The sequence below is a fragment of the Benincasa hispida genome, chromosome 11 (assembly GCF_009727055.1).
Source record: "Benincasa hispida cultivar B227 chromosome 11, ASM972705v1, whole genome shotgun sequence".
In the NCBI taxonomy this organism is placed as follows: domain Eukaryota; kingdom Viridiplantae; phylum Streptophyta; class Magnoliopsida; order Cucurbitales; family Cucurbitaceae; genus Benincasa; species Benincasa hispida.
The window spans coordinates 77,180,614-77,204,846 of NC_052359.1; the positions used below are offsets into that span (position 1 = coordinate 77,180,614).

Below are 24,233 nucleotides of genomic sequence, written 5' to 3' on the forward strand. Positions count from 1 at the left end.
TAGTAGTCAAACAAGACCTTAATGTGTGATTTTCAGGCACAACAAAAGGGTGTAATTGGAATCACATTGAACAATTGGTGTAGAGTCCAACTAATAAACCATGTCCCTCTTGGCCATGAGAGGGTGGGCCGCTTTGTTCAAGATTGAAAATTAGTACTTAAGGGACCAACCTATCTGCTAACCCTAAAACAGGTAGAAGTGAATTCCATCTTGCAAAACTTTGTCCCTAACTATTTATCTGGTCTTATCCCCAAAATGTGAGACTTGTTAAGCAGTGTTGTTGAACTACTCTCACCCATGCAGATCAAATGATAATCCCAAATAAACAGGAGTTCATAGTTAACTCAGGATTAAGATCGAGTTACCCTAGGTCATAGAATTAAAATAGTCAGTTTTAATAGTAAACGGTCATTATAAAGAAAAAGTAACTATTTGATGGTTCGATCTTATGCAAAACTCTTTTGCATAGGATGCCCCTACTTGCATGTCTTCACACGAACGATTTTGGGATCACGTCGTTTGTATCATTATACAAAGTAGGTCGCATCCATAGTGTCCATAGGACGAGGTACCCAATCTCATCCATATACTTATAGATCTTTTTGGCTATATAATATAACTTGATCCTCTTTTATGTCTCTACATAAAGTTACCGTATTTATACTTTTAGGTTGTATGTCCTAAAACTCATAGTTTTGTAAATAGTAAACATATATGAAGTTTATTCAGACAAGTGTTGTTGATTGTTCAATAACTCTAAATCCAATAAACTACGAACCTTTGGCTATTGTCATGAATACTTGGACTTTATGTGGAGAGATAAACTTGTTCAAGTTTGAGTAAAATAGCCTAAATCATCTATAGTACTTGGATTAGGTTGGGTACCTATTTCTGGTGATACTATTGAATACATCCCATTTTATGATTGTTACAAATGTTGTAAAGTGTCATAAACGATGTGATCAGTTCGTTCATGTAAAGACATGTGAGTGGGAGTGTTCTACACGATGAAATTGTGTAAGAGTATATCAGCATGCAGCGGAAGCAACACGGATCAATAAGCATTCTAATTCATCAAGTTTGACTATAAATAAAGCATGCTCATACAATAATAAGAGGGTTTCAAAACATACCTTTGTAGAACCTTTTTAACCTCGAATTCAACTGCAAATCTTCTTCAAATCTTGTTGTAAACCACCTCAAGGTCTTCTTTACTATTCTCTTGGAGCTTTAGATTAAGTTGTGGGACTCAAAAAAAGCTTGAATGAAGGTAATTGGGAGAAGAAGCTCATTGCAGAAACTTGCAGAACACGTCTTCAACCTCCTAAGTTTTCAACAAAACTTCAGCAAGTACAAACAATTTGCATTAACGATTTCCACTTCAAACTTCTCTATTTACTGCAGGACAATCATGCAAAAGAGAAGGTTGCATGAAGTGCACCTCATGCTTGGAGATATGAATCAAGAAATGATGGACTTTTAGTAAGCTACTTGGTGAAGATGAGTGGAGAAATCCAACTTTTCTCATTTGTGTTTTTCAATTTTTCCTAATTTCAAAATGATTTCTAAAATCAATTTTGATTTCAAAAAATTGAAAACTTTATTAATTTTACAAAATTAATTTTCTGATAAACTTAATAATAAATAATTAATTAAACAATTTAATTAATTCTAATTAATTTAATATCAAATATTAAATTAATTTTACACAAATTCCACCTTATGAATCCCTATTCATGAATTTAATATTTAAATTATATTTAAATATTAATTCTTCAATTCCGTTTAATTTCAAAATTAAACACGTAATTATATCACATATAATTACTAATTCACTTAATTCTAATATGAACGTTTCAAATTAACTTATCACGCTACTCTAAGGCTAATCCATTTATGAGCTAGTAGGGGGACCTCGTGGACCTATAGATCATGGGCTCCAAAGATTAATTGGCTAAACTCTTTACACCGAATTGCCTCCATTCGTTAACTAATGGGTCCCTATACAAAAGCCTATAGTTGCACTCCCCTCACTGTAGATATATTATGTCCAGTCGATATAACCATGATTAGTAAGTTAACCCTTCACAGGTTGTTCGTAATAACGATTGGGTCAAATGTCTGTTTTACCCCCGAGATTACCTCTTATTCTTTAAGTCCCATTGATCTTCTAATGAACAATTTGTTGGTGATTCGATAAACAAACGAGACCGTCTCGGGCCAATGAGAGGTTGAGGCCCCTTGTTCAAGTCCTGGTGTCAGCACTTAAGGGAACAACCTCTCTACTGTCCCTAAAAGCGGGTAGGAGTGAATTCCATCTTGCACCCTATGACCCCAGCTATCAACCCGGTCTTACCTCTGAAATGGAGGTTTATTGAGCCGGCGCTATTGAGCCAACCCCCACCTATGAAAATCTAAGAATAATCCCAAATAAATAGGAGTTCATAGTTAGCTCAGGATTAAAGTCAAGTTACCTAGGTCATCACATTGAAATAGTCAAGTGATGCGTGGAAAATGGATTAAATAAATATGTGTTCATTGTTCGTTCTCCATGCGTCGCTGGTCATGCGTTGGACTAAGGGATGTGCAATATTCATCTAAGAATCTATGCGTTCCTACCACAAGTTTTCTTGCTCTCTCACCAAGTATAACGAGAATGCAAGTTTTTCGGGGTGATCCGAGGTCGAACTCAGGGACTTGTAGCTAAATGTTATGAGGTAATGTGTTTGCGGCGAAGAATAAAAGAAGATTGAAGTTTAAGGACTATGTGCTACTCCTACTCCTAACTAAACAGATTAAGTAATGGAAGTATGACTATGAAAGTTAGAGATACGACAACTGTTAACATGTAATAAGATACATGGAAAAATAGATAAAACGGTGGAGAAGATGACTTCATTGTAACATTAGGCTTGATCGCAAGGGTAACCCCAGTCAGTGCAAATTATGCGATTATGCTATACACAATTGACTACGACGCATGCGATGCATATGCGATAGTGTCGATAGGACTTATGTCGAAGTCTCTATTCTTGCTCACGCGACCTAACACATGAATAAGGTGACTGCATAACACCGTATCCTACTTCTAGATGCATGCGATATGATCGCATACTATCATATCCTATCTATATGGTGCATGCGTTGTGTAATAGCAAATAGAACTTATGTCTAAGCTTCTATTCTTGCTTATGCGATCCAATCTGACTCTCTCAAGCCTAGATTTGGTTTTTAGACTACTCTCTCAAGTATGTCCAAATGATGAATGATTCACTCATAAGACAAAATAATCACATAAAGCATGGTTAACATAAGATTATTCTTATCTCTAGGAACATTGCTTACTCTCCTTAGTAAGTTCCACTACTTACCCTCTCAGGCAGTTAGTCGCTGCTGATTAGCTTATAGACAAGCATTGTGACCGCTCATAGACAAGCGTTGCTACAACCTCACACTAAGCAAATAGGATTTTCTCACAATACTCGTGCAACGCACAGCTCTCGGTGGTTTGCTACATGCTTCATATGTCTATGCCGCATGATTAAGTATGTGATACTCTAGCAATCTTACTTAGTCGTTGCAATGAAAGTAAAGGATAATAAAGAAGAGGTAAATGAAGATGGAATCGAAGGAAATAGAGAAATGCATTGATCACAAAATGTATTAATGACTTAAGCCAAAATGTAATACAATACTGAGATAGAAGAGAGATGGAAGGCCAGATGTAGGTAATGTCTTACTTCCATTAGATGTGCGTCAAGGCTGCTGGTGGTGCCATGAATGGGCGGTGGAGTAGTCTCTCTCGAGATCTACCTCCGGCGAAGCTCTGGTCGTCACTCGAAATGGGTGAAGGAATGAAGAACTCTCAAAGAATGTCTTTTCACGCTTTTATCTATGATCACAAGGATCTGCCCAAAGGCAGAAGCTCGAATGATTTGAAGTTGGTCTCTAAGGCTTCTATTTATAGAGCTCGATCACCGACAACATTAATGGTCCTTCTCTAAATTTCTGCTGCTAACAACGTGATGGACCTGCTCTGAATCTCTGCTACTAACGATATGGTAGGTGAAATGTCAACATCCCATTTTGATACTCCCAAGGTATGCGTTCATGCTTGGTTTCTGAAGTGCCATCGCATTCCATCAACCTTGCATTCATCCCTCTATTATGGTTATTACTCTGTAGCCGCAACCTCTATGCGATGGATGTATGTGGTTAATGGCCGCAACATCCATGCCTCAAACGTATGCGACCGCCTCTTCGATAGTGAGATTCACCGCATGTGATCGATTCCTACGATAGCTACAAAAATAGACATTTGGACATAAAATAATGCATAATATGCGGTTAGCAGAGATTTTCCATGCTGATCGACGCAAGTTCATTTTTCTCATGAATTCTTAGTATAATCACCGCATATTCTACTTATCAGCCTTCATAATTCTAAATAAAAGGCCTATAATAACGTGCATTTCTCTTCCCGTTATCACACCCCCAAACTTAGAATCATGTTTGTCCTCAAGCATGCCTTATACTTAGGAAATTCATAATTCACCCTCTGGCTTTTCTTTGCGATGACCAGCCTCTCAAAATATAATTTACTCATACCTCTAACCTTTGCCATCAATGCTCTTCTCAACTTTGGCTACTTCTTCGAAGAGATCTTTTCTAAGCTTAAATTAGGTAAGCCTCTGCTAAAAAACTTTTTACTCATTTCTAGTAACTTTTCTTTTAGCTTTTAACAATGCGTTCGTTTAAAACAATTCAAAGCTTTACGATTTATTATTAGAATGCGGAGTTGAACCTAGTTATGCTCTTCGTTTTGGTTTGCCCACATGGGTGTTATGCGGACAACCAACTTCAATTGCATGCCATATTCAACTCAACTCTTGCCTTGGCTTAATTTGGGCTTGCGCCAGGTAGGGGAGTTGCTCTTATGCGTTGATCTTGGCCACTTACTTTCGTTATGGCTTACCTGCACGGGTGTCATGCGAAGTATCCAACTAGGGGTGAGTGCCTTTCACAACTTTAAGTCTTATCAGCTTGAGTTTCCTCTTTGTGCTGATAATGGAGTTATTATTAGCGATTTTTTTTTTTTTTTGAATAGCATTGCAATTTTCATTTCTGCCGGTTATCATCAAGTCATCACTTTGAAATAGTCAATCTTAAATGATAAACAACGTTATAAAGTAAGAGTGACTGATTTCATGGTCCAATGTTTTACAAACCCATTGCACAAGAAGCACCCACTTCTCATGTTATAACATGTACGATTAGGATCACATCGTTTGTAACACTTTATAACTCTTTGTAACAACTATAGAGTGGGCCGCATCCAGTAGTGTTACCAGAATAAGGCACCCAACCTTATTCATATACTATAGATCATTTTTACTATTTACTCGAATTTGATCCATTTTTATGTCTACATATAAAGTTTAAGTACTTATGGAATAATCATGGATCTTTTAGTCTATTGGATTTATTTCTAAAATGAAATAAGAAATTTATATTTTCAGTAACAACTCATTAAATTTTCAGAATACGTTTCATTGTCTATAAACCACGAATTTTAGGACATAAAGCTCAACATAATATGCCTCCCATTTCACGGATATGACCGGCTAGATGGCTGGGAACATAGAATTTGTAAGATGGAATTCACTCCTACCCATTGTAGAGATTGTAGAAAGGTTGTTCCCTTAAGGGTTGATCCAGGGTCAAGAAGAAGAGGCCCCATCCTGTCGTTGGCCTGAGAGGGAATGGATTTAGTGATTATGATCGTAAATCAATTGTTCATTAGAGGGACAGTGGTACTTAAGGAGAAAAGATGTAACTCAGGGGTATTTCGGTATTTGACCTAGCTGAGGTTACGAACAACTTGTGAAAGATCAACTTATTGTTGACGGTTATATCAAATGGACACATAATATAACTACAATGAGGGGAGTGCAACTACAGGCTATAGTGGACAATCTTGTTAATTAACGAAGTTGATTAACTAAGTTAAAGAGTTTTATTGGTTAGTCTCGGATCGTTGGAACCCATGATCTGTAGGTCTATCGAGTATCCTTGCTAGCTCAATACAGACAAAATTGAAGAACTAAGTGAAGTAAGAATTTGAAATGTTCAAATTCTGGTTTTAGGGAAAATTATATTTTATATGAGATATAATTTACAATTAAATAATTAATTTATTAATTAATTATTTTTTAGAGTATACTTGATCATTAGCATGAAAGTGTTTTCTAAAACCTGATTAATGTGATTAATCAAAGCTAGGTGCAAAGACAATTTAATATGTGATATTAAATTTGTTTATTTTATTTAATTGAAATTGTTTTGATTAAATAATTTCCAAAATTTTAAAATTGTATTTCATTTTTTAATAAAAAAAATTAGTTAGTGGAAAAATAAAATTGTTTGATTTTCCCACTAACTAAGTGAACTTTGAAGTGACATTTCCCAAGCTTGACACCTAGAGATTACATGCTAGTGAAGTTTGAGGTGGAAGAAATGCAAAATGGGATTTTGCATGTGTTTTCTCTACAAAAGGCTTTTTTTGAAAAAAAAATTGCAAGGCTAATGCTTCCTCAACTTTTGACCTATACTCTTCCACCTCATTTCTCTTTACCCTTCTTCTTTCTATGGTGAAATTCCCTTATTTTCACTAACAAAACGGCCCCACAACCATATTCTTCAATCGGAGAATAGCGGGATTTACCGTTGATGGTGTCGTTCGTGCATGGGAGAGGAAGATTGCGGTGGAGTCATCAAAGGTGGTATTTTCTATCCCTTTTGCATGCTTATTCTTGTTTTTATTGCAATTAGAACGTTGTTGATTTCATCGCTTCTACTATGCATGAGTTCTTTATGTTCCATCTTATTCTATAATGGATTCGTTTATCGGATTTTTATTACATAATACAATTTCAATCACACTTTTATTGAATAAAAGCTTCAACAATACTTTTATTAATAAATAGAATATGTTTTCATGATTATGAACTGCGAGTTTTAGGACATTCCCAACATTCTACGCATTTAGATCTTTAGAGATCGAAAGAACAAAATGCTAGCCCTATCTCAAACATCGTATATTGACAAAATGTTTGTCGAATTTTTGATGTAGAACTCTAAAAGAGGTTTACTACCTTTCAAGCATGGAGTTATATCATCTAAGAAACAGTGTCCTACGACACCTCAAGAAGTTGAGGAAATGAGAGGGATCCCTTTTGAATCAATTGTTGATAGCCTGATGTATGCGATGTTATGTACTAGACCTGATATCTGCTATGCGGTAGGGATAGTCAGTAAATATCAGTCTAATCCAAGATTTGATCACTTGATCACCATTAAGAACATCCTCAAGTATCCATGGAGAACGAGGGACTATATGCTCATGTATGGTTCTAAGGATTTGATCCTTACAGGATACATGGACTCTGATTTCCAAACTGATAAGGATTCTAAGTAATCCACATTAGGATCAGTGTTCACTCTTAATAGAGGGGCAGTAGTCTAATGGAGCACCAAATAGGGGTGTAGAGGCTGAGTACGTAGCGACTTGTGAAGTTCCTACGGAAGTTGTGTGGCTCAAGAAATTCTTGACTGATCTGGATGTGGTTCCAGACATGTCGAAGCCCATCACCATTATTGTGATAATAGTGATGATATGGCTAGTTCCCGAGAGCCTTAGAGTCACAAACGCGGGAAACACAGAGCAGAAGTTACATCTCATCCGAGAGATTGTGCATTGAGGAGACATGATCGTCACGCAGATAGCTTTAGAGAACAACATTGCTGATCCATTTACAAAGGCCCTCACGACTAAGGTGTTTGAGGTTCACTTGCAGAGTATGGGTCAATGGGACAGGCCACATATAGTCTAGGGCAAGTGGGAGATTTTGTATTGGGCTCGTTTTATGCCATAGTTTATTGTTTTTTGTACTTGTATATTAGTGTGACTTGTATATTTGTGTGAAGCTACTACGGAAGTTGTGTGGCTCAAGAAATTCCTGACTAATCTAGAAGTGATTCTAAACATGTCAAAAGCCTATCACCATTTATTGTGATAATGGTGATGTGACTAATTTCTGAGAGCCTCGGAGTCACAAACGCATGAAACAGATAGAGCAGAAGAATCATCTCATCTGAGAGATTGTGCATCGAAGAGACGTGATCGTCACCCAGATAGTTTCGGAGTACAACGTTACAGATCCATTACAATGGACCTCACGGCTAAGGTGTTTGAGGGCCACCTGTTGAGTATAGGTCTATAGGACAGTCCACATATAATCTAGGGCAAGTGGGAGATTTTGTACTAGGCTCGTTTGATGCCCTAGTTTATTATTTTTTGTACTTGTATATTAGTGTGAAACTACTATAGAATTTGTGTAGCTCAAGAAATTCCTGACTGATTTAGAAGTGCTTCCAGACATGTCAAAGCCCATCACCATTTATTATGATAATAGTGGTGATGTGCCTTATTCCCGAGAGTCTCAGAGTCACAAACGCGGGAAGCACATAGAGCGGAAGTACCAACTCATCCAAGAGATTGTGCATCAAGGAGACGTGATCGTCATGCAGATAGTTTTGGAGCACAACGTTGCTAATCCATTTACAAAAGCTCTCACAGTTAAGGTATTTTAGGGTCACCTGCAGAGTATAGATCTACGGGACAGGTCACATATAGTCTAGGGCAAATGGGAGATTGTGTACTGGGCTCGTTTTATGCTCTAGTTTATTGTTTTTTGTACTTGGTGTGACTTATATATTGTACACCCCACTAGCTTTAGGACAAGTGGTAGATTGTTGGGGTTGGTGCCCTAAATCTTGTAGGGTTTTATAGTTTGTAATTGTATTGTACAAACATTTTATTTACTTAATAAAATATAAGATGTTTTATTTGAAATTTAGTAGCATTAAAATCACAAACCAATAAACTAACATCTAAGGTTATCTTCTACAGGTTAAACATGTATGTAGAGACGTACAAGTGGATTATGTTTAACTGATAGCCTAAATGATCTATAGTAGATGGATAAGATTGGATACCTTATCCTGGTGAAACTACCAGTGTGGTTCGTTTTGTAGATGTTACAATTGTTGTAAAGTGCAACGAATGATCTAATCCTAATCATTCATGTGGAGGCATGTGAGTGGGGGTATTATATACAAAGGATTTTGTATAAGACCAAACCACGAAATGACTAATCTCATTATATAACATCGTTCATAATAGAGACTTATATTTCATCAGGATAATCATAGGTGGCATGGCCTAAATTATTAGTGAGTTATGAACTTTTGCCCATGAGGGCGGTCCTATGATTTGTATGGGTAAGAGTGGCAAGATCGCCAACTCAACAAGCCTATTATTTTAGAGATTCATCTGATTGGAGAGTTGGGAACATAGCTACACAAGATAGAATTCACTCCTTCCCTAAGGTCGGGGTAAGTAGATAAATTGCTCCCTTAAGGGTTGATTCCAGGGCTTCAACAATATGATGCCACACCCTCTCTTGGCTCGAGAGGGGTTTGGTCATAGTTGGACTATGATTTATTGTTCATTAGAGGGATTCAGTGGTACTTAAGAAGTTAGATGTAACTACAGAGGAAAAACGGTAATTTTTGGCCCAGCTGTACTTACAAGAAATTTGTGATGGGTCAATGCACTATTGATTGGATTTATCTAACGAACACATAAATAAATCTATAGTACAAAGAGTGCTCTTATAGGGTGTTGAGGTATCTATGTTTTGAATAGAGTTTGAAATGTTCAAACTCATTTAGGGGAAAAATATAATGTATAATGATACATTATAATATAAAGTTTATATTTTAATTAAACTTTATAATTAAATATTTAAAAGAGTTCAAATATTAATTTAATATGAATTGAATTCATATTAAAGCTATTGGTTAAAAAAATGTGTATTTGATTGATGCACATTAATACCATAGGTTATGAGATACATACAATTGAATATGATTCAAATGTAAACTAAATTAAATATTTGATATTTAATTTGATAATTATTTAATTGGAGAATTAAATAATTATNCAATTGAATATGATTCAAATGTAAACTAAATTAAATATTTGATATTTAATTTGATAATTATTTAATTGGAGAATTAAATAATTATTTAATTTAATTTAATTTAATTTAATTAATTGAATTAAAACTATAGGTTGTGCGATAGATGTTTCATTTAAATATGATTTAAATGAAATCATTAATTAAATAAGATTTAATTAAATATTAAATATTAATTTTTGATTAATTTATTCAACTTAAATTAACTAATTGATTTAATTTTAATTAAGAGTTAACTCCCACGTAGAAAGTTAACAGAAAGACGAGCCGATTTCCATGTTTCACTCTCTCTCTCTCCTTATCAAGACCTACAAAATGTATTGTTTTGTGTATTGAGAGTGATTCATCAAAAAGACCCACAAGAGCTTTATACCCTTTTGCTTCTCTAAAAAATTCTCCTTTTCTTTTTTGCAATTCAATTGGTTCCCACAAACCAATTTTACCTCAAGAATTCTCAGAGCATAGAGAAGTAATTCTTGTAGTGGTGTTGATTTCGATCAAAAGGAGAATTGGCCATTTCGCTTGAGTCGTCAACGAAAGTAAGAATTTCTTCTATTTTCTGTAGTTTTAATATAAAGCATGCTTAACCTAAGATCCAATTTTAAAGTAGGCTGAATTTTATTTTTGGTCTCTATAATTATTCTAGAATTTCCTAATGTGTATATTTAAAAAACTGGATAGTATTTGATAAAAAAAAAAAATGACTGCAATTGTGCATATTTCTTAAAATATATCGAGTACTATCAAAGCCGAGGAATAACAAGAATTTAAACCATACATTCGACTTTATAAGAGGTAATTATATATATCGATTACCATCGAGTTATTCACTAAATATTCTCTTGATGGAGTAAATACATATAGTTGAGGCTAATTTGTGAATCATCTTCTAAGTGATAAGGAAATTATGGAACCATTTTGCTGAATCCTTCGGGATTCTTTCCAAGTTGTTCTTGAAATCAACGTATATGAGACCAAAGCGTTCGGTATATCCACTTGCCCATTCAAAATTGTCCAGCAGTGACCATGCAAAATATCCTTTTACTCTTACTCCAGCCCTACATTTTTCATTGTCAACTACAAATATAAAATAAACTAGTACTAAATTTTATTGAGAAAAGATAGCTTAAAAATAATTTTATAAAGAAAGGCTACATAATCTCAAATAAATATAAAGGGAAAAAAATATATATTGCTTCATTCTAGACTTTACTTACTTGATTGATTCATTAACATTATAAAGATGATTGTGGTAGTATTTGATTCTATCCTCGTCGTTGATTAATTCGTACATTTGAGGGCTATCGTAGTCGAAACATCCTATGAGGTAAAATGTAATTAAATGATAAAAACATCGAATATAAGAATTAATACATATATAAAAAGTTAATTTTTCAATACCATTTTCTGTGAGGTAGATAATTGGATTTTTGTAATTGTTCTTTATATATATCAATATATCTTTTAATCCTTGTGGATAAGCTGCAAGCCACGATGATGCTCCAACCTATAATCAAATAAAGGATTATTTTCAAATATAGAAAAATAAATCAAATGTTTATCAATATAGTAAAATATCACTGTCTAGAGTCTATCACAGATAGATTGTGATATTTTGTTATATTTAAAAATATTATCAAAACAATTTTTCTAAAATAAATTCATTTTATTGTTAAAATACAACATGCATCGTTAAAGATATACAATTTATAGATGGATTACCTTTTGACCAATTGGGATTTCGTCACGTTCATCTGCGACACAAATATTTTATTCAAAGCCCGAGTACAGAGAATATTATGAATAAGATATTTATGGGTAAATTGCAAAAACCACCCTTAAACTACGTTGGTAGTTGCAATTTTGTCTTTAAACTTTAAATTTTAAAAATTTAACCCTTAAACTTATACAAATGTTAAATTAGACCTTCAAATTTATAAAATTGTATAAATCGTAATAATTCTACCATTATTGTAAGACTAAGGGTCTAATTTTAACACTTCTAAAAGTTTGGAAGTTTAATTTTTACAATTAAAAGTTTTAGAGTGTTACTTCAGATGTGGTTTTTGCAATTTGCTCAAAATTTTATTAAGAATAGGTTTGGAAAGTCATACTAATTAGCTTTTAAGTTATTTTTTTTTAGATCACCAAACATTTAGAAGATATAATCCAACATATGATTGCATGATTGGTATAAAATGACAATATAAGTTTGAAACTACACATACTTGTAAGAGTAGCACATAAATTAGTCAAATAGCTTGGCTTTGGAATGGCTTCATTGGAGTTGTCCTTTGCATATTTAACTGTATAGTAATTTATTCCAATAAAATCAAAGGATTCTATTATCAGAATAGCCTCTTCTTCTGTGAATTTCGGCAATCTTTCCTTCACAATCTCTCTCATAATGGGAGGATAATCTCCATAGATTAGTGGATGCAAGAACCTATACCATGCATTTTTTTTTTTTAACAATAATTAATAAACATAAAATTTTAACACTTTAGGCCCCGTTTTTTCTTTTAATGAAATTCACGTTTCTTTTATTTAGTATTTCTTTAGTATAATTTTCATATTTTTTTAAACAAACATGTGAATGTTTAATATTAAAAACAGACTAATTTTTTTAAAACTAAACAAAGTAATGTTTCAAATTTTATTTAATTTGTTTCTGAAATTTGACAAAAGAATTTTAATGTTTCTTTAATAAAAATGAAAAATCATTGTAATGAAAAAATTTGTGAATAAAATGACCGCAAATTTTCAAAACAAAAAAAATTAATTAAACCTAATGATTTTGCTTTTTTGCTTTTTTTTTTTTTTTTTTTAAATTTATGTCTCCTCTTAATTTTCAATTATAGGTGTGTACATTTTTTTTTTAATAGAAACACTTAAACTCCCAATGAAATGATTCTAAAAACAAAGTAAATTTTTGCAAACTATTTTCTTTTTAGTTTTCAAAACATAGCTTAGGTTTTAAAAATATTAGTAAAGAGTGAGACACAGATAATAGAAAAATTTATGATAAATAGAACTAATGTCTATAAACTTAATTATTAATAATAAAAAATAAAAAATTAAGGTCCATTTGATAACCATTTGAATTTTGATTTTTGTTTTAAAAAATTAGGCCATAGACATTACTTTCACTTCTAAATTTCATTATTTGTTATTTGCTTTTTATTAATGGTTTAAAAAACCAAGCCAAAATTTGAAAACTAAAAAGAATAGTTTTAAATTTTTTTTTGTTCTTTTGAAATTTGGCTAATAATTTAGTCATTGTAGTCAAGAAAGATCAAATCATTCTAAAAAATAGGGATGAAATAAGTTTACTTTTCAAAACCAAAAATAAAAAATAAAATGATTACCAAGATCTAAATAATTATAAAACAAGGTCTAAATGATTATTCAACGAAGCGTTAATGTTATAATTAATTTACTAACCAACCAAGAGAAAAATCTAGAGCCCGACTTGTTGCCGTTTTATCTGCTTCACTATCTGAATATGGGACATACCATTTTCCCAGCAATGTGATTCCAATTACACCTTTTTGTTGTGCCTGAAAATCACACATTAAGGTCTTGTTTGACTACTATTTAGACTCGTTTGATAATAATTTTATTTTTTATTTTAATTTTTAAAAATTAAGTATATTTACTCTTAATTTTTAAAAACTAAAAATTAAATGGTTTTTAAATTACGAGACCTTCATTTTTTATTTTTTATTTTTGAAAATCTATAAGTTTATAAAACATTATAAGTTCTTTTGACTTTTTATTTTACATTTTAGGGAAGTTTTCAAACTTAATGCTAAGTTTTGAATTCTGGAAAAAAAAAATAGAAACTTTTTTTTTTTTTATTTTCGAAAATTGGTTTCAAATTTTAATTTTTTTTAGAAAAGATGAAAAGTTATTGAAAAAAATTGTCCAAAAACAAGCCAGAAATAATTCTTATTGGAAGGGAAAAAAAACTCTCGAGTGTTAAAATTTAAGTTTGATGTCAATTTAGTCTCTAAGATTTTAAAAATGGACTATTTAGATGTAGGACTTGAAAAATAACTTTATATGGTCTCTACATCCACTTGAGATTATGTATGGTGGTGCTTAAATTGTTGATTGTACTTTGTTTGCTTTGGCATAGTAATATAAATGTTTATTTGTTTAAATAAACATCAAATTCAAATTTTATGGACCAAAGACTATATATATATATATATTTTGTTCCAGATAGAAATAAAACTTGATATTTTTTTCTTGTAAATCTCGATGCTAGTTGTATGAGCAAGAAGTTGGTTATGCGCAATAATGTATGGTTCAGTCCCAGAGTCTCCTCTAAGTGAATCAAATGAATATTGGGAACAATGATTGCATGGTGCATATTCGTCTTTCACAGTACTCCTATTGATGAATACGTATGATTCATTTAGGGTTATCCAATGCTTCACTCTATCTCCGAATTCCTTGAAGCAGAGCTCCGCATAATCTTGAAAATCATTTCTACAAATTAAAAATTTTACAATTATATAAATCTCTTCTGAACATTATATTTTAGTTAAAAATTGTAGTCTTTTAATTTTACATCAATGATTTTTTTTAAAATATGGTTGCTTGTTAATAATTTTTGGAGTGCAACTAAAGTCTCACATTGACTATGAAAAGTGAACATCATAAAAATATAAGTGAGAACAACTATCTGTAATAGTGTGAATCCTTTAATTTTGAGTGAAACAAAAAACAAAATCATAAAATCTTATGTTGAAAGTATATGATATAACGATGCATAATGAAGATTTTGTGGAGATTCATGGCCTTTAATGATAATTTATGGGTATTATTTTAATTTATGCATTGAATGGTGATATAATGTTTGTTTAAGAAAACAAAAATCATAATAAAGAAACGAAGAGATCAAACAAGCACAATTTTCAAAAAAAAAAAAAAAAAAAAAATCGAATATCAATCAAATTTGGCCTAATTTTTTTGTAATGCATTGCTTTATTATGAATCATTGTTGAATATCTTTTAATATAAACTTTAATCATTTGAGTCCACCTATGTTTGGTTTAATTATGAAAGTGTTTGATTTTGAAAATAAGTCATCTTCTAAATAATTGAAGCATTTGACAACTACTCAAAATAATTTATTTTAAACCGTTTTTTTCGATTACGAGAATCATAAAAATTTGACTTACATAATTTGATAACTCATGAAGCCGTGATATTCATCTTGTAAAGATTGGGGAAGATCCCAATGGAAAAGTGTGACAAAGGGTTGGATACCTAAACACATCATATTATATAGTTATTCAACAATAAAATAGCTAACACTAGACAATCAAATTATTGAAATAACATCTACCATTTTCAATAACTTCATTGATCACATTGTTATAGTACTCGATTCCTTTCTCGTTCACACCCCCACTAAGCTTTCCCTCTGTAAATAATAGTCAATTAGTTAATAAAGTATATTCTAACAATATTGATATATCAAATGAAATGTTTTATTAATTTAATTGACTATACTATCTTTATTTCATAGCAACGTAACTCCTTACTTGGCAAAATTCTCGACCAAGCGATTGAGAATCTGTAAGCATTAAAACCCATTTGTTTTATAATCGCCACATCTTCCTACAATATTACCAAGAATTTATCAATAGTTTCAACATAATATCTTTAACGTGTTAGGTAGATTTAATTCTCTCTTGTTTTGTTCCACAAAAAAGCCAAAATAATTCAAGTAAGCAAGGCAATTTAACGTGTGAGATAGAGATTTGATCCTTAAATGATCATATTATATTAAATATTTGGGTGTTCATAGGTTGAATGGGGTTGGATTGAAACACCTTTTAAACTGAACCCAATTGATCGGGTGGGAAGCTGAGAACATAACTACACAAGATAAAATTCATTATTTCCCCGTTAACGTATGTAGATGAGTAGTTTCTTTTAGTGTTAATTTTAGGTTTTGAACAATGGGTCCCGCTGTCTCAATGAGAGAGACTTTGTTTATGGTTGGATAAAAAAAAAATCATTTATTAGAGCATCAATGGTGCTTAAGGACAAAGAGGTAATTATAGAAGTAAAACGATAATTAGACTCAGTTGTAATTATGAAGAACTCGTGAATGATTGACTTACTTGTAATGGTTGTATTCATGGACGCAACATGTTATGTAGTGCATAAGAGTATAGCTACAAGTCTATAGTGGTTTGCTCATAGTTAATTAATGTTGATTAATTTAATTAACATCAGATCATTGAACTTATAGTTTGTAGGGTCATAAGGTCCTTTACTAACTTACAACGGATTAATAAGAACCCGAAATTTTGAAATAATAATTTCAATTGTTCAAATTGATTTAGAGAAACATATATTAATTATATACAATTAACAATTAATATAAAGTATAATGGGTATATATTATGGAATAATTAATAATATCAAATTAAAATAAATAGGATTTATATTAAAACTATGGATAAGAGTTAATATGAATAAGATTTATATTAAAACTATAGATTATGTGAAATATGTATTTGGATATGATTCAAATGTTTAATAAAATATTAGAAATTTAATTTAAATTTGATATACTTCAATAAATTAAATTGATATCTTCTCTGTAAAGGGAGTGGGAGAGAGGGAGAGTGCTTCCCACTCTATGTTTAATAACAGAGAAGGTCTCTGCATTTGGGCCACCATCTCTCTAAATTCATCTTTTCCCAGAAGAAAAAACACCCTTCCCTTTCTATTCTGGTAAAAGAAAAGGCTCTCATAAGTTGATTCTTGTCAAGAGAATAGTCGGAAAGATTCCTTTCTTGGAGGTGTCACTATACGTGGAAAAAAAACTTATTTTACAGTTCGAGAAGGCTAGAAGAAGTTTTTTGTTTTTTTTTTTTTTTAAGATAGTCTTCAAAGGTAATTCTCAACCCAACTTTGTGCTTAGCCTAGAATTTTATACAATATGCTTTGTATGTTGTTTTTAATTCTGTACTGTCTTATCCTTTTAAATAAAAAACAAAAACGATAAATCGCTTCCAAATCCAATTACCCAGTCATGAAATATTTAGGTTATTTTTTTTTTCTAAAGATATGCAATTAAAATGTGAGGTGGGGAATCGAATCTCAAACTTCGAAGTCGATAGTACAAACACTATACTAATCGAGTTACGCTCTTGTTGGCTAATATTTAGGTTAGTTTGGTTTGAGTTTAGTAGAATCATTTATGATTTGTTGCAAGTAAGATGTTAATATATATATATATATATATATTTATTTAATAATTATCATTCACATATTGAATTAAAATTAACAATTCAATTTTAATTTATATGATGATTTTTTTTCTTTTCAAAATGTTAAAAAATTATTTTTAAATATTCTTAAAAGTTGTTAAAGAATAAATATCATATCCAAAAAAAATTGTGAAATTAAGTAAAATTTTAATGAATATATATACGTAATTATATTATAAGTAAAAAGAATGTGCACTTTTAAAATTTATTAATAAGATTAAATTGGTTTGAGCGATTTTAGATGAACATAAAAAAAACCAACTAAATCCACAAAATTGTCATTTATTTGAATCCAATTTAACCCAAATTATACGAATTAGATTTGATTGATCCGACCTTTGAAGTTTTTAAATGCCCCTATTAGCTAGAATATCTAAAACAATGATGCCAGCCAACATTCTAGTCTTTTCTTTATTTTTCATTTTTTCTCTTTAAAAAACTTTTCAAATTCAATATTACTTCTAAAGTTTGCATTTGGTAGTATTTTTGTCCCTCCCTCAAAGGTATTAACTTTAATGAAAATTAGATAACAGATAGATAACAAATGCGATTAAATACAAACATTGGGATAAATTTGTTGAGTTTTAAAACTCAAAGAATCCAAATGCAACCTATTTCAAATCTCAAAAATTAAAAGTGTAGTTTTTTTTTTTTAATAAAAAAATTGCTCTACATATTATATTTTGGTATTAATTTTACAAACCTTATAACGATGATATGAATCAACAGCTACATCTCCATCGTGGCCATCTATAATTTTCTCTACAATGACACAAATATAATGACACTTGGTTAGGTTATATATAATGAATGATAATAATGATTTGAATTTAAGAGTCAAGTGATGAAGAGAGAAACCTGGGTGTGTGTGAGTGAAGGTATCCCAAATACTTGGTCCTTTCCCATCCTCAAAAGCACCACCTTCAGTCTAAATAAAATGACCATAATCATCATACAAAATCAAACCTCATTTTTTTATAAAATAGAAACAATACAACTTTCTTTTCACCTGGTAAGCAGAAGATGCTGTGCCAAATACAAAATCTCCAGGAAAACAGCTTCTCTTCACTACTAAATAAAATGGAAGAATACATTCACTCAAAGAAATTAGTAAAAATTTGAAATTTATATACATTATCAAAAAAAATTTAAAAAAAAAATTCAATCGAGAGAAGTTATATAACCTGAATCCATAGATCAGCAATGTTAGGAGAAGCAACTTTTATGGAACACTAACCTTTTTATCTCTTTTTCTATTTAAAGAGACGAGAGGTTAAATAGGTAGCTTGCATTAGAGCTAATTTCGATTTTTTACTAAATATTCATTTTCAATCTTTAGTGTTCATCTATCAATTAAAAGTAATATATTATGCAATGAAAATTTGAAAGTATTTTTAATAATGATGAAAAAATAGTGAAGCTTAATTAATTATAATTATTTTAATTATTTTAAATTAACAATTAAGACTGAAAGTGAGTATTTAGGTTAAAAATCGAGGAAAAAAGTGTAAATCTTCAAATTTAAACATCAAATTAAAACAAAACTCATATTTCAAGGGTAAAATTTTAAATAACACAAAAATCAAATGAAGACTAAAAAAATTAGACACCAAAAATATATTTTTTTCATTGACTAGAATTTTTTGTTTAAGAGATAGAATTAAAAAAATGCAATCTAATTAAGTAATTAATTAATCTTGAATTACTTTTAATTAATTATTAAATATCAATATATTATTTAGATTTAATAAATTTAAACGGATATATTTAAAGTTAAACTTTTGTGTTATCAATTATTTAATATAAAATTATATTATTAATTATTAATATTCTAATTAATTTATAGAAAATTATTTCAAATGGTAAAACTGTTGAAAATATATTTACAAGATATAGCAAAATTTTAGAACTAACGTTGATGGACACTCATAGTCCAACAATATCACTGATAGACACTAATTGAAGTCTATTAGTGTCTATCAGCATCGATCATGGATAGTTTTAAAATTTTGTTATATTTTGTAAATATTTTATTTTATTGTTCTATGTGGCCCTAATTTATACTTAAATAATTTTAAATTAGTAATTAAATTAAATCATTTGATTATCAATGTTACTTTTAGTTAAGATTTAAAGTAATTGTTTCTTTCGTTATAACTAACAAAGATTTTTTTTTTTTTTTTTTTTTTGATAACTAACAACATAACTTCAATATAAAGATGTCGTACGTTTGGTGTAGAAGATATTGTGTAAATAAAGAAAAATATCAATTTCTACACTTAAACTTTAAACATTGTATCCATTAAAATCGTGAACTAATAATTATCTTAATTTAAAATTTGAATTTTAGAAGGTGTATCAATTTACATCGTCCTTTCAGATTTCATTCGAAAAATGTCATGTGAAATTTATAATAGATTTAATTTTAACTTCTAAATTGTCATAAATGAATCGATTTAGACCATCTTATTAAGATTATCTTTAAAAATTACAATAAATTGGTTCTTGTACATATGCAAACTTCTTCAAATATTGCAACCAAATTGACTTTTCATTTTTGTACAGCTTGGTAGCAACATTCGTATCTAATATGGAGTATCATTCCTTTTTGATACATATATATGGAATATCATTTTGATATTAAAATGCTTGTTTTATTCCATAGAGAAAAAGTTGACATTAGCACTGTGAAAATTGATATTTGACTGAATAATTTCCGGTATGAAACTTGAGATCCGGTATGAAACTTGAGATTTACATAGGGAATTTATAAAACGGACGATAATCTAATTATAGCCCGGTAACCCAATTATAGCCTAAATACATAAATTAAGACCTAAACATCTCAACACCCTCCCTCAAACTCAATGTGATAGAAACAACTTGAGTTTGCAAGTAGATAAGCTGAAACAACTAGATGACAAAAGCTGAAGAAGCAATTCTGAATCAAAATACGGTAGATCTAGGCGGGAAGCAGAAACCCATGAAGAATTGGAACACAGAGAACTTCTACGTTGGAAACAGGAACTCACGAACTTTTAGATTGGAAACAGAGACCTTCATAAAAATTTACTTCTGAGCTGAAAACAGAGATCTAGGAATGCCAAATTTGAAAACGGAACAGAACAGAGCTAAAACCCATTAATAAAGACACCAAAACTAGGCTTGACTGAACCAAACTAAAACTAGGTTGTCAGAAGCAAAGCATTGAGTGGGTTCGGATTCTGTTTTGTGTCAGATCTAGGCGAGCATCGACTGAGGGAGCATCGAGGGAGTGAGCATCGAGTAGGTGAGCATTGAGTGAGGCATCGAGGATTGAGTTCTGGATCAATTTGGGCGAGCATCGAGTGGGGAGCATCTAAGATGCGGAAGAGAGGCTGGGCAACAACAGATTTGGGCAGATGTGGAGCAAATTGGAGATGGATTAGTGTGTAGATCTAACTTCGTCAATCGGTCGTCGATGGAGGAAGAGATCAAATAACAACGATGACCGAAGAATAGAGAACTTTAGAGATTAGGCTCTGATACCATGTGAAAAACTGATATTTGACTGAATAATTTTTTGTATATACCTTGAGATTTACATCGAAAATTTATAGAAAGGACAATAACCTAATTATAGTCCGATAACCCAATTATAGCCTAAATACATAAATTAAGGCCTAAATATCTCAACAAGCAACTTTACTTTCTTTTTACGGATATTTTTCCATTTGGCTGGTTATCAAATTACTTTCACCATCTCTTGGAAGTTAACCATTCCCAATAAAATGTTAGTTACAGTATCATTTTAATCCAAATATTTTGTTATTTATTGTCTAATTTCAATCATCTTATTTTAAATAGATCTTAAATTTAGTCCTTCACAGTTAATCTTTACCAAAATTTGGTTAAATAATATTAATAATTTTCGCACAAAAAAATACAATATATTAATATATTTTCAAAGTTTGTATTAAAATGCTATTAAATAACAAAAAAAAAATGTTTTAAGAATGGCGATAAACTAGCATTTGGGATTAAATTTAAGATTTATTGAAAGTATACGGACTAAAATCAAACGATTGAAAATACTGGAACTAAATCTAGACAATTTATAATATAAGGAAGTAAATTAATTAGCTTTTGAAGTATAGAGACCAAAATAATATTTTTAATCTAAAATATTTCAATATATAATTTATAATTATTATTTGTTTAGGGCACTGAGTTGGTTATTATAGCCTGTGAATTATAGTAGTCAATGGGTTATAATAGTACGTTAATATTTGGGATATAGATTATTTTTGTTTGGCTTATAATAGCTTTTGTTTAGAGTGTAAACTACTTTTGTTCGAATAAGAAATAATAACCACTATAGCAAAGAAGAAAAGAGAAGATGATTGTAAAATAGTAAATAATGTAGCAAATAGTAAGTACTATAAAAAAGAGGATATTCAAATAGTAATTACTATACATAATTGTTGGGTTATATTCAAATACTATAGTTGTACACACTACTATTATATTTGGTGCCTCAAACATATAGTGTGCTGTAATAACCCATTCCACTAACCTCTATTTGGTGTCCCAAACTATTCCTTAACTTTTGGCTGGACAATTGTTTTTTATTATAGGACTACAGTTTTCTTTTTTAAGTTATTGAAGATTAAATTAGCCCTAATTTTAATTTTGTGTTTTGTGCTAGTTCCATGTTTACAATTCTAAATTTGATATATTAAAAAAAATTTACGGATGTAATAAGCACAAAATTTAAATTCTAAAATTATTTTCGGTGTAAAATCAATTTACATCTAATAGATTGTTTAGATTTTGATTTTTTTTTTTTTAATTTGTTATGACATATAGATATATAATTGAAAATTTAGAAACTTATTCAACAACCTAAAGTTGAAACTTATTGATTTAATAGGCACTTTCATAATTTTAAAAATCGAATATATACAAAAACTTAAATTAATATACACTTACTTTTGTTTAACATTAATCAAATAAGAAGGTCAAAATTCACCAACCTTATTTAAAGTGAGCCACAAACATTAGATGTTAATGCTAAAATTGAAAGTGAGTGTTTAATATTTAGTAAAAATTAATCAATGTTAAACGAGTCAATCCTAAAATTTATGAACCAATTTGAAATAAAATAAAATCTCAATGGTAAAATTGTAATATTTTGATACTAGGATTGAATTAAAATCAAACTCAAAATTTAATAACTAAAAAAAAAAAAAAAAGTAACTTTTGAAATGTATCCAAAACTTAACAAACACAAAAACTATTCTTTTTTTTTTCTAAAGTAGATAATGAAAAGGTGATGCAGAAAGAGAAATGAAAATGGAAAGGATGGGAGATTGGAAGAGAATGAGATAACCTCTTTTATGTATAGGAATATTAATATATTCCCATTTTTTGTTTTGATTCTTTGACATTTATTCCCATGGTCATTTGGCAAAAAATCTTTAGCCAAACCATCTATTAAAGTAAAGCGGGCAAAGTTCATGTTAATCTATTCTCTTTTTGAAAATTAGAGGTTTTTACTTACCAAAGTTGTTTAAATTTTCATCTTCTTCACCTATTAGCTCATCATGATTTTAAATAAACCTATCTAGTTTTCATATACTCTAGTGTCATACACCAGTCATCAAACATCAAAACATTCAAGAAAGTAATATATCAATTAAGATGTTTGAAACAACTCACTAAAAGTACCCTAACCTGCATTCTTTTACCTAGGGACTCATATATAGTCATTTCCTAGGCGTCTTAATTGATCACAGTAGATGTATTTTTACCCCTATCTATGCATACACATTACAAATTTAATTTTCACACTATTTTTTTAAGGGACAGTTGCAAATATAGATATTAGAGCCAAAATATTAACAAATATAACTAATGTAAAAAAAAAAATTACAAATATGACCAAATTTAAATAGTCTATTAGTGATAGATTATATTATTGGTAGGAGTCTATCAGTGATAAACCATATCACTGGTAAGAGTCTATCAACGATAGAAGTCTATCACTGATAGACTTGGCTATATTTGCAACTTTTTTTAAATGATGTTATATACTTTGTTATTATTCTTAAAAATGCTACCATTTGTAATTACCCTTTTTTAAATGATATTCATGTTGGGTTTTATACCCTAAAACTTGTTGTTAGTAAATGTAAATAGTTGACTTCATCAATAAAGAGTTACCGATGTTATTCCAATAAGTGCTATTAATTGTGTTGTATGTGTTTTATCTTAAAAACTCTAAATCCAATAAACTAACATTCTAGGTTGTCTTATGTGTCTTGAATTATATGTAGATATATACATGGATTAATGTTCAAGATACAACCTAAAGGGTTTATAGTATAGGGATAAGGCTGGGTACCTTATCTTAGTCACACTATGGATATGACTTACATTTTATTTGATATAAATGAAATGATCTAACGCGGTTGTGTAGGTGACATGTGAGTGTGGGTATCCTATGTAATGAGTTTGCATAAGACTGAACTATGAATAGTAACCACTAGATGTAACACTATTTACTAGTTAGGTTTTTATTTCAATAAGATGACCTAGCCAACTTAGTCTTAATTCTTAATGTATTATGAACTCCTGTTCACGAGTGATTGCCCTTGGATTTGTATGTGTGAGAGTGGCCAGTTTACCAACTTAATATGCCTACTATTTTGGGGACAGGATCAAGTGGGAAGTTGGAAACATAATAATACAAAATGGATTTCACTCATTCCCAATTTTAGGGTAAGTAGATGAGTGTTCTCATAAGTGGTGTCTTTGGGACTTAAACAAAAGGCCCTACCCTTTCATT

At 30.5% G+C, this 24,233-nt stretch overlaps 1 protein-coding gene across 1 annotated transcript; it reads right to left on the reverse strand.

Moving 5' to 3' along the window:
- Positions 1-10,903: 10,903 nt before the first annotated feature.
- On the reverse strand, positions 10,904-18,716 carry LOC120091465 (beta-glucosidase 12-like). Its single transcript, XM_039049498.1, has 14 exons — positions 18,589-18,716; positions 18,414-18,472; positions 18,263-18,332; positions 18,108-18,166; positions 15,662-15,737; positions 15,463-15,540; positions 15,296-15,383; positions 14,356-14,600; positions 13,548-13,674; positions 12,332-12,549; positions 11,826-11,857; positions 11,505-11,610; positions 11,321-11,423; positions 10,904-11,161 (listed from the first exon to the last, which is right to left on the reverse strand). Exons 1-14 carry the CDS (start codon positions 18,596-18,598, stop codon positions 10,993-10,995), a joined length of 1,440 nt encoding a protein of 479 aa, XP_038905426.1. The 5' UTR covers positions 18,599-18,716; the 3' UTR covers positions 10,904-10,992.
- Positions 18,717-24,233: the final 5,517 nt, after the last annotated feature.